General features: G+C 40.9%; 2 protein-coding genes across 2 annotated transcripts; both read left to right on the forward strand.

Annotated features, from left to right (window-relative positions):
* The first annotated feature begins 1,551 nt into the window (after positions 1 to 1,551).
* On the forward strand, positions 1,552 to 9,168 carry LOC310866223 (interferon-induced, double-stranded RNA-activated protein kinase-like). The gene is made up of 16 exons (XM_083775710.1): positions 1,552 to 1,752; positions 3,253 to 3,382; positions 3,481 to 3,638; positions 3,764 to 3,896; positions 4,495 to 4,556; positions 4,641 to 4,761; positions 5,049 to 5,080; positions 5,167 to 5,209; positions 5,297 to 5,379; positions 5,508 to 5,627; positions 5,897 to 6,025; positions 6,125 to 6,326; positions 6,436 to 6,579; positions 6,698 to 6,799; positions 8,147 to 8,209; positions 9,024 to 9,168. Exons 1-16 carry the CDS (start codon positions 1,646 to 1,648, stop codon positions 9,156 to 9,158), a joined length of 1,764 nt encoding a protein of 587 aa, XP_083631836.1. The 5' UTR covers positions 1,552 to 1,645; the 3' UTR covers positions 9,159 to 9,168.
* Positions 9,169 to 11,349: 2,181 nt separating this feature from the next.
* Positions 11,350 to 17,800, forward strand: LOC310865780 (interferon-induced, double-stranded RNA-activated protein kinase-like). The gene is made up of 16 exons (XM_083774989.1): positions 11,350 to 11,604; positions 11,910 to 11,991; positions 12,103 to 12,218; positions 13,185 to 13,317; positions 13,447 to 13,610; positions 14,076 to 14,208; positions 14,653 to 14,723; positions 14,845 to 14,896; positions 15,283 to 15,320; positions 15,419 to 15,538; positions 15,664 to 15,792; positions 16,333 to 16,534; positions 16,644 to 16,784; positions 17,206 to 17,307; positions 17,542 to 17,604; positions 17,696 to 17,800. Exons 1-16 carry the CDS (start codon positions 11,507 to 11,509, stop codon positions 17,792 to 17,794), a joined length of 1,743 nt encoding a protein of 580 aa, XP_083631115.1. The 5' UTR covers positions 11,350 to 11,506; the 3' UTR covers positions 17,795 to 17,800.
* Positions 17,801 to 18,350: the final 550 nt, after the last annotated feature.

An 18,350-nucleotide genomic window follows, 5' to 3' on the forward strand; every position in this document is an offset into this window, starting at 1 on the left:
GCCCGCGACTCACCAGACCTGGATACTGTTTAGCTTTTTGTTAACGCTTGCGTTGTCGCGCCCCTCTTGAGCAGACCTGGAGGAGACCTGTCGTTGATCCAGGCTAATACGCCTGCGTTCCTCGCTTCCCTTTGAAAGGCCCTTTAATCTCAACCTGCTGTACAGTACTGCAAATAATCATACGGTTTCTTTTTCAAGACTATAGATGAGAATGGCTGTTGGCGGTTTTGAGGCGAACTGTAGTCTGTATCGTGTCTGAATAGTACGGATGATCCACGGGGAAGCCCCGGATATCCGCCATTGTGACAGATGACGTGTCAAAGGGTTCCCTGTGCTCGTCAGCGTGGTGCATTGCCGCCTGCCTAGGGGGAGACTTACCTTGTGTGGAATGTCGCCCTCTAGTGGATTTTCCTGGTAGTGAAGAAACATTTTGGCGTGGAGCTTCTGGCCTGTGCCAGGCTGCCAGCCTTTGCTGACACAGTGTGGGTTATCTGTCCCACTGGGGTTTTGCCCTTCAGAGTTGGTTTTATTGTTGTTTTGTGTTTTCTTTATTGAACAACTTAAAACAGGCACATGTGGTGAATTGCACATTTGAACAACATTTTGGGTCTGTACAGCAGTGCTCACAGCACTGTGTACAGCCCATTTTAAGCGCTTTAGCGCAGGCTCTGAGGTGAGATCCGTGATCCCCCCCTCTGGCCTTGAACTCTGAGTGTGGGGAAGATGACCCGGCCCGGACAGGTCATTTACGCTTCCCCTGGCCTCGCCGCCTCGGCCCCTGGGAGCGCTCTTGGCCTTGTAGGGCGGTGGAGAGGTGCACGTCTTTTGTTGAGTTTCAACCGGCACCTGAGTTCGGCGGCGGCGTCTTTCCTCGGGCTGGGGTTCCCTCGGCAGCGACATGGTTGCTTGTCGAGAGAGGAGTCCGAGTCATTAACACCCACAGGTTTATATTCCTCGTGGTGTGTTGAAGAGAATACCACAGGCGTAGCTGCCTAGTAGCGCGAAGCTAACTATCGATAGCTTTAGGCTAACAACACTAGCTTAGCTAGAGAGAAAAAGGCGCGAGCTACTTTTTTTCAACGAGCGAGCAGCAACAAGTTGGCTAAAACTCACTTGTGTAGTAGTTCGGCTTTTTCCTCGAGAAGAATATTCTTCTGTTTTGCTTCGAGAGTGTGCCAGAGATCTCACGGTCCTAAAGAATTAGTCTCTCGGCCGAGTTTATGAGATATATGAGTGTGCACACACTGTGGAAGTTTAGAGTTCATTCTATCAGCATAGCAGAAGAAAAGTCGAGCGTGAGGGTCCGATGACGTAGCCACGTCCGCTTTATACGGCGTGGGCGTAGCTTCCTACGATACCCCCAAGAGCCCAGGACAGCAACATTCTAGAATTTTCTGTCCTGGGAGCACATAAAATAATGTTCTGCAGCTAGGTTTTGAAGGAAACCTACCCATAAACGAAAGGTATTTCGTGAAATTTCTATTTAATACAACACTGAATAGAAACTTGGAAAGCAGCCTGGAGTGGATTCTGGAAGCACTGACTGAATGAAGACAGAAGCTCGGAATAGAAAGCGAAAAGACAGTTGTCACGTCACTTTGGACATTTCTTATAGCTTTATTATTCAGTGTTACCTGATTCTGTTATGGAATTATCGAATTACGTTGTTAAACTAAACGAATATGCACAGAAAACCAACTTGCAACTCCTATACGAGGAGGTTGGATCTGTTGGTCCTGATCATATTAAAACGTAAGTTGAACATTAAAAGTCAAACTGTGGTCTATAGTGACGTTTTATACTACCTGTTCGGGTTATAAGCATGGTGTAGCTTTCTTGAACTAGCCTAAGATTTAGACTCGTAATGCTAATTCATTGGTAAAAGTATGCTAAATAACTCATTTTTAGACCAATCGATACTACGGTAGTATCGATTCTGACATTTTCAATCTACGATCTCAGAATCGATAAATACATCTACGAGAGTCTAAATGTGTGCCGTGTACTATATATCCATATGGTAAATTGGACTTTGACTGAGTAATCTAGCTCAGGCACTGGTGCCAACCTTGGCACAAAGGAGGGTGATCACTGGCACACTGGCATGGGAAAAAAAACTATTACCGGTAAATAAACAATTAAAAAAATGTCAAATAAATGAATTCACTCATATTTGTAAGTAAATTACATCCTGCACATCATTCAACATTCATTAAAACTCTGAACTCTGACTGGGGAGGGAGATAGGAGGCCTGATCTAATGAGTCTAATATGATCAATATAACAATGTGAAAGAATATTTAAAAAGGGAAAAGGTTATATTCGTAGACAATCAAAACATGTTGTGGTGTCATTAAAGTGACACACTGACTATCTAGAAACTAAAAACATGGCACTTTGTTTCATAAAGGTTGCAGACCCCTGATCTAGCTGACTTCCCAAGTTCCCATACGTTTTATTTATCGCCACCAGGGGGGGGGGGGGGCTTGACTGAGAAATACTGAAATTAATTCACTGGGGTGACGTCGACCAATGAAACTGGACTGGATAATATGTGCGTGATGGCAAGAGACCCTGGCCTTGACACTGTTTTGTTGTTGTTTTTTTATAGCTCTGAAAACACATTGACAACTCTACCACATAACCCAAAACTTAACTATACAAATATGCTACCTAACCTTTATGTGTATGTATGTATTTAATACTAAACACATACACATGTTTAAACTAAACACACAACACCAGTTGTGTATGGTGCAGCAGCTTTCTAATGCTGCATTCCCAAAATTTCCCATGCAACTGGTGCACTGATCCTCCCTGAAGTACCCTTGAGCAAGGCTGTAAGGCACTCTACTGTCTGGGGCAACTGAACTTGCTTGTTATGTCAACCCTCTCCTTCAACCAGTCCATCACACTAAGCTGAAGTATGACATTTATTATTGAGCAGTGCCTCCGCTCCATTACGTAGCTATGTGTGTCCCTATGCTATGTATGTCTACGTGTCCCAGCACGGAATGAGCACGGAAAGTTGCAACATCATTTCTAGACCGTTTCGGACACGGGAAGGCTCGCCAGAACCGGGCCGCCCACCTGCCCATGTTCCTGCGGGTCTGGGCCAGCCCCCTGGGGGTCTGGATGTTGCCCCTGGGGACCCCCACACACTACAGTTGCACCGCTCACTTCACAGAGGTGTGATTTTATAATTATTTTGAGTCATGTTTCTTTGCTAAATATTGCCCCAATAATCCACAGATTCACCCTAAGAGTTGTGATCAATGGTCAACCCTATCCCGACGGTGTGGGAAAGAATAAGAAGGAAGCCAGACAGAATGCAGCGAAACATGCCCTGAACAGCATGGAGCAAACGGATCCTGCTGACTCTGTGAGATTCTCTTGCATCTTTGTCAGTTTTCTTTGGTCAATTAATTAATTTGTTAAAAAAATAGGGACTGTTTACTGTACATGTTATTTTCTTCACAGATGGGAATATCTGAGTCAGATGTAGTAACTCAACCTGCACCAGAACACAGCTTCGGAAAGACAAATTTCATTGGAATTGTCAACCACTACTGTCAGAAGACCAACCTCTATTCCGACTACAGAATCGTGAAAAGAAGTGGTCTACCTCATTGCCCTCAGTATGTGTGATGGAAACCAAATATATACCATATTACATTCTCTTAACTTTGGATGGATTATGAGAACATTAAAATGTAAAGCCTCTGATCCCAATATTTTCCTCCGTGCATGCACCTACACACAGATTCTTCTACCAGTTGGTCATTGATGGTAAAGAGTACCCAGTGGCTGAGGGAAACAGTGCCAAGGAAGCCAAGCAAAACGCAGCTCAGCTGGCCTATGCTGCTCTTCAAGAACAGTCGGACTGGAGCAGCCAGGTATTCCCCTTTGTCTATTCATTTGGTTTGCAAACTATGTAAACTGATTGACAGAACCTCTGCAGTACTTTATTAGTGTGCAGTTAACCCGCTTCAGAACCTTTGTAAAGAGTCAATCACCAGGCTGGCTGCAATGAGCACCACGTATGAAATGCAGTTTGCACAGAGCAAGTTCAGTAAAGGAACTCTTGCTGGTGGCCGACCTATTAGTCGATTATCTAATTAACATTCACATCATCCTCAAAACTAAAGCCCTGACAAGAAAACAACTGAAAACAAAACATGGTACGTACACAGGACAAAACATAAGGGCACTAAAAACGACAAGACAACCACTTGACAGGCAGACCTCTCCTTTAAATATAAATATGTAATTACCAAAACAGTTGAGTGTGTGTGTGTGTGTGTGTGTGTGTGTGTGTGTGTGTGTGTGGGTGTGGGTGTGGGTGTGTGTGTGTGTGTGTGTGTGTGTGTGTGTGTGTGTGTGAGACAGTGTGTGTAATATGTGGCAGCTGTGGCTTATCGCTATAGAGCCATTTTTTTGTGGAGCATGTTGTAAAATGTTGACAACCATGTACTTATTTGTTGTGTCTTTCAGGTGTCCCTCAAGTCGGCAATGTCTGAAGATTCACCATCCAATGTCTCTGTAGCCTCAAACACGTAAGACATTGAACAGCTCAGATGTTGGTGGTGGACGGTGGTGGTGGTGAGAATCTGCCTACTAATGTCTCTGTATTATTCAAGGTCCCTCGATGCAACATCACAAAGCATTCCAACAACCGGAAGTGAGTCAGTAATATCACAAAGCCCGGCAAGAACCGGAAGTGACTCAATAATATTCACAGATTCTGCTGATCCTCCCAAGGTTAGTTTGTTACTTCCAGTATGCAATTTGCATTTTTTTGTAATTTGTGTAAACATTCAAATCTATGTTCTGTAGTGCACATTCATATTTCAATATTTCCCTGTTCACTCGCTTGCTAACTTGTACTGGAAGGGCATTAACTAAATATAGACAAACACCTGTTACTAGCTGCAGTATATCTCACTGCTGATTTAAGAGTGCTGGAGTATATTTGTAAGAAAATGCTACATGTCTTTAACTTTGTTCTCATTGACTCATTGTCATCTATTTCTTTTCCCACTGTTCAGCCAGAAATTCCTGACGTTAAGCCCAAAATAAGGTAAGCAGGTTTCGGAACACCCCAAGCCTATAATACTGTACATTTTCCATAATGTCTGCAATTGATCCATCCACTTGTTTCACTAGACTTGCATCAAATTTCCATGGGATACCTGACAAGACCAAAGAGGTAGCCCACTGAACTAAATATTCAAGGATTTATATTAACGGTCAAACATTTACATGATATGCATTATTTGTCTTATTTTATCCTTAGGCTGGTGTGATTGACAATTTAAATGTAAAGAATACAGAACATAGTCCTGGAGGTACTTCTAACCAATCATCAGCAGAATCAAGGTATGGCAAATATTAAACACACAAATAAATACCATGTTGCACGTTATGTGTGTTTCTATGTTTATCATTGATACCGCTTCATAATCTATATTTTTACCATGTTCTACTATTTGTGTTTATCTCAATAGATTCTTATCAGAGTTTGATTCAATTGAGAGTCTTGGAAAAGGCGGCTTTGGCCGTGTTTATAAGGCTAGACAAAAGCTTGAGGAGAGGTGTTATGCTGTAAAGATTGTGCGCTATAAAGAGTAAGTATTTTGTGTATACAGTTTATAAAGCCTAATTCATACTTTGTAGTATGAAGGTGTTGCTTGCCGGCAAGAACTGATTTCCAAGTTAACATGTTAAGTAAGCGTATGTGTTAAGCCCAACACACACCGGGTGCGCAGCGACGCGGCTGGAAAATAGATAGGCATATCGGAGCGTCAGGCGAGGCGACGTGTGTTGGGCTTAAGTTACTGATACGGTTGAATTAAAGGTTTCAAATTAATTACATAATTGAATTCTTTGCCATCAGAAAAGCCAGAAGAGAGGTGGGTGCATTGGCCCATCTTCAGCATCCTAACATAGTCAGATACAGCACGGCTTGGACTGAAAATACATGCTACATGTATGACTCTGCTACTGACAGTTACAGCACTTCACAGTAAGGCTCTTTCATGTTGTTATATATAAGAATGAAAATCCCCTGATCAATTGTATACATTTATTATCTATTTTTGTTTTTTTTACGTCACTACTGAAGGTCTAGCACCGATTCACCGACCCGGTTCCTATACATTCAGATGGAGTTATGTGATAAGAAAACACTTAAGGTGTGGATAGATGAGAGGAACGTGACTCGACGAGACCCCAGGAGACAGGAAGAAAGTCTTCCTATTAAACAACAAACAGTTAGCGGGGTAGAATACATCCACTCTAAGAAACTCATCCACAGGGATCTGAAGGTGACGGTGAACTCAGAACTCAGATCTTCATTTTTCTTTGCCTCATATCAGTGGTTATATTTGATAATGTATTTGTGTTTACTGTGTTCTGTTCATGGTGTTCATTTAGCCTGCCAACATCATGTTTGGACGTGATGGAGAGGTGAAGATTGGTGATTTTGGGTTGGTCACAGATGAGGATAACGACAGTGACGAAAACCTTCTGGAGAGGACAAAAAGCACAGGAACTAGGTCTTACATGGCACCTGAACAAGTAAGAGATGTACTAATATGGTTTTTGCAAAGCACTTGCCTACAATCTCTGCCATGTTAATGTTCAAATGTATGTTGTTGTTTGTTCCTTTCATTATCATGTTGTTCTTCTATGATAGAGAAACGAGAGCACTTACGACAGAAAAGTGGATATATTCGCTTTGGGCCTGATATATTTTGAACTCCTCCAGAAGATCTATTCTGGTTCAGAGAGAGTAGGGGTGAGTCTTTTTATGATAATTAACCACTATTAATCTTATCATTTATTTGTGTGTGTGTGTGTGTGTGTGTGTGTGTGTGTGTGTGTGTGTGTGTGTGTGTGTGTGTGTGTGTGTGTGTGTGTGTGTGTGCGCACGAGAGTGTCTCAGTTTCTATTTCTTCTCTTTACAGTTTCATTTAAATTTAGTATCATGACTTCTTGGCCATTTTTGTTTTGTTTTTGTTCACCCATTTCTATTTAGTTTTGATAGTGTTCGTTTTATGTTTTTACTTTGACAAAAACCCTGCACCACCCTCCCTTGAAGGACCAATAAAATACTGCAAAAACATGACATGTTTAACATGAATGGCATTTATTGACATAAGTTATTTTAAATCTACCCAACCCTCCCTAGGAATGATTGCCTTGCCTGTTCTCCATTTTGACGGCATTGATGAATCACTGCTAGGCATGTTCAAATTCAGCCAACCCTATAACATGTTTGATCTCTTTAAACATTGGAAGTGGGCAAACGGCAAAAAAGCATGCACTTAAACTTGTCAAGAATGTGCCAAGAACGAGCATCCTCTTCAGTAACTTAATCCGAAACAATCAGCACTCAGTATAGTGCAGGGGTCCTCAACTAGAAATGATGAAGGTCCACAAATATTTTTTTGAATAAGACCGAGGTCCGGTCCCATGAGGTCCGGTCCCATGCGGCGTCCATCGGAGAGCGGGGCTCTATGCCCGTTTAGTATGGTCAAGCCAAGCTTATACAAATCAGATCCCCTTCCAACCAACCAATAATGGGGTGCAGAGTGCAGGCCCGGAGTGGAACTCCAAATCAGGCCGGGAGTTATACGCCCTGGCAGGCCACACTGTGCGCGCGCACAGCGCGCGCCAGAATTTTGGGGGACCTTGGGGGACATTTTGGGGGCCTTTGCAGCAATTTCACATGAGAAATACAGCCCAGGCCGTAGCGTAACGGTCTGGGCACCGGACTGGTGATCCAGTCGCAGTGTGCCGCGGGTTCGACTCCCGGACCCGACACGGCCTTTACTGCATGTCATCCCCCCATCTCTCTCCCGTTTCCTGTCAGCCTACTGTCTGTCCCTTCAAAAAAATCAATAAAAAAGGCGTAAGCCGCAAAAAAAGAAAAAAAAAAAAAAAAAAAAAAGAAATGTACCATCCGGTCCGCCAGTTGAGTACCCCTGGTATAGTGCATGAAAATAAGTGTTTTGTTTAGTTTGACAGTTTTACACTGTGTAAGACTGTAAGTAATACGTATTAGTTTAATAACCTTGATTGTTACATTGTACATGTCTGACTATACCATGCTGCCATACTCATATGACTGAATTAATTATAGATTTGGAGGAGGGTCAGAAATCGGGAGTTTCCAGATGATTTCTCTAAGAAGTTTCCTGGTGAGGTATGTACATTTTAAATATATGACTGTGCAGCCATTTAGATTTAGGGCCCTATTTATGCCAGAGCTATACCCCTTGTTGTGGCTGATAATAATTTACCAATAAATTACTCATGCCGGCAGGCTAAACCTGGGAGCTAAAACAAACTGTAATGACGCGCAATAAAACAATGATAAAATGATTCATATCCAATCAAGCTCAAAGTTTAAAACGTTTATATAGCTCAGTGCACAAAATATTACAATACAATAAATAAATATATATATATGCAATAAATATGTGCAAAGAATCTAATAAATAACAATCAAACAGTGAGCAAACAAAACGTGAATGAATCAAACTAACAAAGTATATGTGCGGTCAACAAAGTGTATCCTCCCAGCTCACCCTGCCTCCAAGTTCAAACAGCCTTAGGGGCGAGCTGGTTCAGACACCCATATTTGTTGACTACCAAGGGCCACCCACAGAGACGCTCCCACCAATAACGGAACGTCAATGCCCACACCCATCACCAACCAAGTGACAATTACTGTATATAAGCATTCTTTGGCTCCTACACCCCTTATCCCTAAACATCTTATCCTTTTTTACTATTTTGAAAAACATGATAGTTCAAATAGCCAATCTACAAGCTCAGAATGTGTCGATGTAGATCGGTTAGTTGAACAATTAAAAAAGGGGGGGCAAAGAAGTTTAGGGATAAGGGGCATAGCATGGCGAAAATAGGGCCCTATTAGTCTTATTAATATGTACATCAGTACATGTACATAGAGGCGTTCATTAGTTTGCAATTTTGTTGTTGTTGATGTGTTGCAGGAACGACTGATCAAGTCAATGCTGTGTGAGAAGCCTGAAGACCGACCAGAAGCAAGTCACGTGAAGAAAGAGCTGGAAAAGTGTGCTTTGGCACTTGCAGACAGAGATGTGCACCAAGACACTAAGACTGTATGAGTAGAATAGATGGTGTGTGTAACTGTCCCAGCAATGGGTATTTTGTACTTTTCTATTTCTATTTGCTATTATATTTTCTATCTATTTTCTATTCTATTTTTATTGCATATGGGAACATTTTTGGGTACAAATTGTATGTGCATGCCGTGTGTGGTGCCTGGTCCTTAATGCCTGGTTAATTATGACGTGTTGAGGGCGTGCAGGAAGAGCCTGTGAGTAGCATTAATGGCACCGGTGTGAGCTGGCTCAGGCAGTTTCAAGCTGAGTCGCGGGGTTGAGAGGAGCTCTGCTAACGGCACAAAGAGTGTCCGTAATAATATAAATATAAGAGAATTGAAGAGTAGCTCCTAAAAGAATCGGCAGAAGGCGCACACGGTACGTTACATGTTGTTGGTCTCTGTGTTTGTAAATAGTGTTGTAGTTCCATCAATTGTTTGTTTGTTTAAGTTTCATTGTGTTTGTTTACCATAAATCCGGAAGTCATGATTGACCAAGTTACAACAAGGACATTCAAAATGCATAGTTCATGGTGTTTAAAAGAATATTTGTATGTTTGTTTTGCAGTTTTTCACGGTGTCAAAGGGGACGAAATAAAACGACCTTAAAGACATCTGTTGGAGCGTTGTCATATTTCTGCTGGCTAGGAGCCGCTACAGTGTGGTTCCCAAACTTTTTCACGTCAAGGACCCCCAAATTGACACTAATGAGCCTGCGGACCCCCATTTGAAAAATATATGCCAGGGACCGCCATAAGAGAAGATTTTTGACGGCTCTAGCGGTTATTCTCAACCTGTTTAATTTCAAGGACCCCCAGTTTGACATGCATTAGTCTACGGATCCCCATTTAATGGCATTTCTATCTCTGGTACCCCCAATTTATATTGTAAAATCAATGCTAATTTTGAGAGTGTACAAATGGAACCAAATGGACCCGGTAGGGTCCATTTGGTTCCATTTGTATACTCTGAGTTACAGACCCATAAGGGTCCATTTGGTTCCAAACTATCATTTAGCTGGGTCCCCCCTGGTACTCCCTCAAGTACCCCTGGGGGTCCCCGTACCCCACTTTGGGAAACACTAAAATGCAGTTTATAGTTAAGGGACGCAATAAAACAACGACCACTAATGTAGTGTTTTTATTCTAGTTAATTTTGCTAGCTTTAGTTATAATAATCGTTTCTTCTTTTTTCTACATGAATATAACCACATTATAACCATATGAAATGGGAGTTAAATGCTGCAATTTGTAAAAATTACAATATGACTCCTAACGTCGTTGAAGTGGGACTCATAAAATGTCCCTGGGACTCATCTAAAAGACCATCCCTGCATCCCGGGACTCATTACACTGTTACTGTATTGCTTTTAAACAGGTAATGAACTACTGGGAAAACTATTTTCAGTAAATGATGTTCAGCATTTGCTTTGCACTGAAAATAATTGTAATTTGAAAATAAATAATGATTCACTATGGTGTAAACTGTAAAGGTTCTCTCTCTTGTCTGTCTGTTCCCAAATATTGCTTCAGTACTGCTTCACATGATCAGCTACAGTAGCCTAGACAGATGCAGTTTATAATATGTTGAGGTGAGGTCGTGAGGATGTCCAATATGGAAACAGTGGGCTGGGAACTGCTTTTTTGTTGGAAAGCAGTCATTCTCAAATGTGTGTGTGTGTCGGGGGAAAGTCAAAGACCCCCAACTGTGACAGGCACTGTAGTACTAATAAAATGCATAGCTAAATAAATGGAGAATTACAAAGTGAGAGACAGTGTGCCTATCTGAGCCTCCTGTCAAAAGATGGCTCTGATCAACCAGGAATCAGGATAGCCCCAGGTGGTCTATTTTGAAAGCATCCGTGATAAACCCTCACAATGTGTTTATACAGCTGCCTGATAGCCTTAGACCTTCAGTTCTAGTCGGTCACTTTGGTGAGAGAAATACAGAGTTAAAGTTATATGTACAATTATGACTAAACATAGTTATGAATATGCTATGATATGATTCAACTACTCTAATGGGGACCCTGAAATTAAAACGTTTGAGAAACACTTATTTAAAAGTCAGGGAGAGTGCTATAATCTGCGCCCCCTATAGGTTATTTTATGCATGATCCCATGATTACTTATGATTATCACGGAAATCGAAACTGATCTTGTTCTTCCTAGAAAGTGACAGAAAGTTCCAGCAAAGCAGTGCTGCAGGAGAGATCGACCCGACTGGAACTGTACTTCACTGAAGACAGAACTTAAGCTCCGATTTCGATTAAAAAATAATTACAGTTTGTCGCTACATTTGAATAGTGTTTTGTTCATATAGCTTTGTTTAGTGTTGTTGTTTAATTCTACAATGAATGACAATGCAAAACCGCACGAAGATGCACAGGAAACAGCTGGATTAAGACATCGATACGACGAGGTTGCCTCTGGCCTTGCTCATATTAAAATGTAAGTTGAATAATAGGCCTATAGCAATTAAGTCTGTCTGCCACACGGGCATGGACAGGGCATGCTACAGTCAGTCGATACTGAAATCACCACATCATGCATGGGCGGTTTTGTTTATGTTATTGACTGTCTTTAGCTTTAGCCATATTAAGTGTCAGGAGGGAATATATAACACCTGGTCTCAAACTTATCATGATGTGATCATTTCTTGTTTCGTTTCCGTATGTCGCTTTGCAAATGTTGCAGAAATAATCCACAGATTCACCCAAAGAAGTTGTGATAAATTGCATTACTTATCCCAACAGTGTTGGAGAGGATAAGAATGAAGCCAAACTGAATACAGCGAAACATGCCCAGAACAGCAAGCAAACACATCCTGGTGACTCTGTAAGATTCACACCTTTTTTTTACCAAGTTTACAAATGGCCAATAATCTGTTAAAAATGTGTCCCAGTTCTCTGTACAGTATGTCTTATTAATATGCTGTTTTCTTTACAGACATCAGTTATAACTGCACCTGTACCAGTTAATCAAACAGCTGTCACTCCACCCAACCTCACACGTTGGCTGAGTGACTATGCTTATCTCAAGAAGGTCTCTATAAGGCCTGTTAGGTAAGTATTGCAAGTTGCAACACACTCTCTACTCTTATGTATCTTTAGTATATCTTTATGTTCATTGTCTGACTGGCCGAGAATATCTTTTGCATCCTGTCTGTCTGTCCGTCCGTCCGTCCGTCCGTCCGTCTGTGATCAGCTAATGTCCGGCACCACTGGCTTCATCACAGCGTAACAGTGCACACACTCTCCCTGGATGCCAGAGCTGAACCTCTGCCCTAAAACATGAGCCTGTTATAGTGCCACCAGGAGGCGAATCTTTTCAAAACGACAGTATACTCTCCTACAGATTTTGTCCAAATATCAAAATCTCTATAGTCATTAAACAAAACAGGTCTTTCAGATTTTTGAGTGGTGCAACCACTCCAAGGAACAGCAATGTCCGTGTTCACCTATGTGTTCACCTATGTGGCCATGAGCACCGCACCAGTATATGACTATGAGTACCACTAGTGGCGCTGTTGTGCCAGAAACAGAGAGAGAGATAGAATTAGTGCTACACTGTTGCCTGCTAATGAGAGAGAGAGGAGAGGAGGGGGGGAGTTGCACCACTCAGTTCACACGGTTGTGATTTTTTATATTCGTGTCATTATGTTGTGTTTTGTCAGCCCTTACCTGTATGAGTAATGCAAAAGAAAAAATAAACCTTGATTATAGTCTATTCTGCAGTGCTAATGCTTTAAATGGAGTTTTAAAGACTTTTGTCTGGAAACTCCTTTCCACAGAACTGCACATAACAGAGCAATATAACAGTAATACAATCATTGAAAGACAGACAGCATTCAGGCCTGTTCAGCAAAGCCTGCTGTTTAAGGCAGCTACAGTATAGTGTGACTGCATTTATCAGGCTTTTCCTGAAGCGAGCCTCAATGTTCTGTACCACTGCCTCGAACTACATTGTTAAGTCACCATTGTTAACATTGTTACGTCACCATTTACTAAATAATACTTTTGTGCCATTAGGTGCTGTAAGTTTGTGATTGGCGATAAGGAATACCCAACTGCCTTTGGAGGAATTGGAGGAACAAAAGATGAAGCGAAGGAGGAAGCTGCCAAGCTTGCATATAATGAGATATGTGGCAATAAATCCAAAGAGGTCAGTGGTGCCATAGCTGAGGAAATGAGGCTCTGTCTGTACTTTGCACCACAGACACCTCAGTCTGTGGTGCAAATAATAAGCTTAGTTAACTGTTCATGTATTATTACTACGTTGTTTTCTTTGCAGTGTCAGTCGGGAATATCAGTAACACATGTGACTCAGTCTGCACCAGTTAACTACACACGTTGGCTCAGTGACTATGCTAGATGCGAGAAGTTACGAATCAACCCTGTAAGGCAAGTAGTCAACACACTGTCTCTACTATGCATAGTAATGCTATTCTATAATATGTATTAAAGGGACACTTCACCCTTTTTGCTAAAACATATGTTAATGACTTTTAGAAGATTTAGAACACTTTCCTGTAGGTCTTTATGTGTGCAATAGGTGGTTTTAGATATTTTAGATTTTAGCAGTGAGCCCGGTGTCTCTGATGTCATGGACACTGGGCTCACTTACTTCCTGGACTACAATTCCCATAATGCTTTGGTGCACTGCTCCTCCTTGTGGATAGTGGGAGGGCTGTCTTACTGAGACAACATGTAGTCCAGGAAGTAAGTGAGCCCAGTGTCCATGACATCAAAGACACACTGGGCTTACTGCTACAATCTAGAATACACATAAACACCCCCAGGAAAGTGTTCTAAATCTTTTAAACGTCATTAACATTTATTTATTTATTTTGCAAAAAGGGTTAAGTGTCCCTTATAAGTCAACATTTACAAGGGCACTAAATAATAAATTTGTGATATTAGAGGTTGCAAGTTTGTGATTGGTGATAAGGACTACCCTATTGCCTTCGGAGGAACCGGAGGAACCCAGAATGAAGCAAAAGAGGAAGCTGCCAAACTTGCATATGAAGAGATATGTGGTACCCAACAGAAAGAGGTAAGCCATGGCTGAGGAAACATGTACATTAACCTATAAAGACAGATTGATGAAAAAGTGAAAAGAGCTTGTGTGATGTTTTAAGGGCCTTTCAAACATGAAGCGATATAACGCGACTGTAGTTCATTTTCAATGAGACCTGCGTTTTTACACGGAGCACTGGGGAGCAGTCGCGGTGCGACAATGCAAGCGTATTTACGTGAGCGCGGCCCTGTGAATTGGTTGCGCACGTGCTCGTTTCGTGCACACGCCCGCGACTCACCAGACCTGGATACTGTTTAGCTTTTTGTTAACGCTTGCGTTGTCGCGCCCCTCTTGAGCAGACCTGGAGGAGACCTGTCGTTGATCCAGGCTACGCCTGCGTTCCTCGCTTCCCTTTGAAAGGCCCTTTAATCTCAACCTGCTGTACAGTACTGCAAATAATCATACGGTTTCTTTTTCAAGACTATAGATGAGAATGGCTGTGGCACGTCAGCTCCACGAAAGGACACGCAGAAACATGTTTCAACAGTCTAGTAAGTAAGATTTTAATATACAGTACTATCATAAGTTTTCACATTGATATTTTTGCAAAACATTTAAAGAAATCTTTGCCGTTTTGAGTCAGATGTTGATCGTTTGTCTCCATTATCACAGTGAGAAATCAGAGAAATTTTATTTGAGCCCTCCAGTTCAAGAAAGCAGACAGGTATGTCCTTTTATCTATTAATTTATATTAAAAACATTTTGACAGAACATACACAGTAGCCTATAGGATATATTAGTTTGCATAGATCCCTCAAACATTTTGTGAACAATCAACCACCAGAATTAGCCGCACTGATTACCTGAACTATAATAAAAAGGTGGAGGTACACATGAGTTTCTTCTTTTCAATCTTCTTTTCAGTTTGCATGTTTGCAATCTGCTGAGCCTCCTCCCGCCCATGTTTTTTGAGATTCCTTCATTATTGCCTAAAGTCATGTTTATCACACATTTGTACTGGACGCAATAATAAGAAGACAATGAAAAAAAATCATCATTATTTAATATTTTATTTACATGATATATGCTTGTTACTTATTTTTTCTTCAGGAAGGTGTGATTGTCAGTAACCAATCAGCAGTCTCGAGGTATGTCAAATTTAAACCTTGATTTGCAATGCTGTGCGTTACGTGCATTTCGATGTTTATCATTAATACTGATATTATGTTTACCTCTATGAGTTTAGGTTTGTATCAGAATTTGATTCAATTGAGCGTATTGGCAAAGGAGGATTTGGCAAAGTTTACAAGGCAATGCAAAAGTGTGAGCAGACGTTTTACGCCATAAAGATAGTGCGCTATAAAGAGTAAGTATTTTATTTATACACTGTAAATATGAAATTGTATAATTGTAAAAAGATATTTAAGTGTCAGATACTGACAGTTACAATTGAATTGAAATGAATTATGTGAGTGCATTCTTTGCAATCAGAAAAGCCAGAAGAGAGGTGGGTGCATTGGCTGAGCTTCAGCATCCCAACATAGTGAAATACCACTCCCATTGGACTGAAGATACAGGCTACATGGATGACTCTGAGTCTGACAGTTACAGCACTTCCCAGTAAGTAATAATCTCTTTAGAAAACAATCTCTTCAGTCGTTTTGTATACTCGCACCTAATAAAAAGGCTTAAATTGTCTGTGCTGCTCCAGTGTCCTCTCTTTCTTCTCTTAACCCATTTAGGCATGACGTCGAAATTAAAAAAATGTCTTCTAAATCCTGACAGTTTTATGAAATACCTCATGTTTCTGTATCAGTGGTGCTCAATATTTCATGTCAAGGACCCCAAAAATTATATGTAATTGGCCACGACCCCCAACCGAAAATATGTTATTTCAGGAATCCCCCAGAAGCAAAGATTTGAGTTAAAAACGTTGGCTCTGAAAGAAAGATGTGCCACATTTTCACGATAATTTTTTTTTTGCAAACCTACAAGATTGTAGATCTGCTATTTTTCAATAGCTAAATTATAACATGCTTAAAACACCAAAAGGGGTTCCCGCCCAAAATGGGTTAAGTACAAATCTCCTTTGTTCAATTCTACACATATTTAACATTTTAATAGATAATGTGATTTTCTTTATTTCTCACTACTCTGTAGGTCTAGCAGTGATTCATCCACCAAGTTCTTATACATTCAGATGGAGTTATGTGATATTAAAACACTTAAGACGTGGATAGAACAGAGGAACCAGGCTGGAGAAGACCCCACGAGACAGAAAGAAAGTCTTCCTATTAAACACCAAATAATTATAGCGGTAGAATACATCCACCGCCAGAAGCTCATCCACAGAGATCTGAAGGTGACAGTGACTGAACTCAGAAAATCTTAATTTTTTCTTTGCTCAATATGAATCATGGCATTTGATATTGATTTGTGTTTACTGCTGTCCATGATCCTTCAACAATTAGCCTGCCAACATTATGTTTGGACATGAAGGAGAGGTGAAGGTTGGTGATTTTGGGCTGGTCACAAACGATAATGAGAGTGATGAGAGCCTGCAGGAGAGGACAGAAGGCACAGGAACGGTACCTTACATGGCACCTGAACAAGTAAGATCATCAACATTACTAAAAGCACTTGGTTCTATAATCTCTCTGCCATTTTGTATGTTTCTTATGTTGTTCTTTGTTCTATGATGTCTGTATATCTGTATATTGATTGATTAAAATATGTATTAACGGTTTGCAGAATTACAGTACAGTTCTGACCTGAGATCAGATTCTAAAAATGTCTTCTACATCCTGACAGTTTTCTGAAAAAGCTGTATCTATGTCAGTCGTTCTTCGATTTTTCAAAAATAGCAGACCTACAAGCTCGTATGAGCTTGTAGATCTGCTATTTTTCAATAGCTAAAGCGTAACATAATGCTAACACCAAAAAGGGTTCCCGCCCAAAATGGGTTAACTGTGAGTGGACGACCCGATATGATACCCCTGTTTCTATTTTTATTGTTTTGTTCTTCTATGACAGAAGATCCAGCCTACTTACGACAGAAAAGTGGACATATTTGCTTTGGGGTTGATATATTTTGAACTCCTTTGGAAGGTCGATTCTCGTATGGAAAAATCAAAGGTGAGTATCATTTATGAGTTAGATCCTTGTTTGGGCATCGTTAGCATGATACACACATGTGTAAATACATGTACTGTATAACAAGGTGATTTTAGTTTTTTTGTTTCTATTCACAGTTTCCCTTTCATTGTCAGTTTAGTTTAAGTTTAGTAACGTGAGGGATATAATTGTTTGTTGTACATGTCTGACCTACATGTCTATACCAAACTGAAATCCTCATGACTCAAATTACAGATTTTGACACAGCTAAAAAAACTGGAGTTTCCAGATGGTTTTTCTAAAAGGTTTCCTGGTGAGGTATGTACATTTGAAGTGTAGGAATTTGCTACTTTGTCTTATTAACATAATATAAAGGCTCCTCAGTCAACCTTGTTTTACTGTGTTGCAGCAAGGATTAATCGGGTCGATGCTGTGTAAGAAGCCAGAAGGCAGACCAGAAGCAAGTGAAGTGAGGAAAGAGCTGGAAGAATTAAGCAATATTACATGAGAGGGTGTGCTTGCATGGTTTCCTCTGCCATCGGTGTATGTGAATGGGTGAATGTAATACACAATCTATGTAAAACGCCTTGGATAAAGGCGCGATATAAATGCAGTTTATTTTATTTTATTGCAGTGCTTGTTTCTGGGTCTCTGTTTTTGCCCTGTGAGGTGTACCTTATTACTTGCGCAAGCAGCGCGTGCAAGTAATGTTATCAGTCAGGTGCTACGATGCTTATGTCCGGGGCCAGCATATGATATTACGTCATATGCTGGCACGAAGCTGACGTGCACGTGCAGGTATGTTTTCCGTCATGCTACGAAGTATATGTCCCATGACGATGATGACGTGATGAAGATATGTACCAATGTCCCTTAGAATGTATATGATATGACGTCATATGCTGGCCCCGGACATACGGAAGCAGACCGTGCAGGTATGTTTTCCGCGGATGTCCCATCTTAACAAAGTAGACAACTATCTGTTTACTTTTTGCGTTCTTTGTTTTTCTGCTTTAAGTATTTGTTTCTACGTTATTGTTTTTTCTGTACCCTGTTGATTGGAA

Source organism: Protomyctophum parallelum (assembly GCF_964188405.1).
Source record: "Protomyctophum parallelum genome assembly, chromosome: 10".
In the NCBI taxonomy this organism is placed as follows: Eukaryota; Metazoa; Chordata; class Actinopteri; order Myctophiformes; family Myctophidae; genus Protomyctophum; species Protomyctophum parallelum.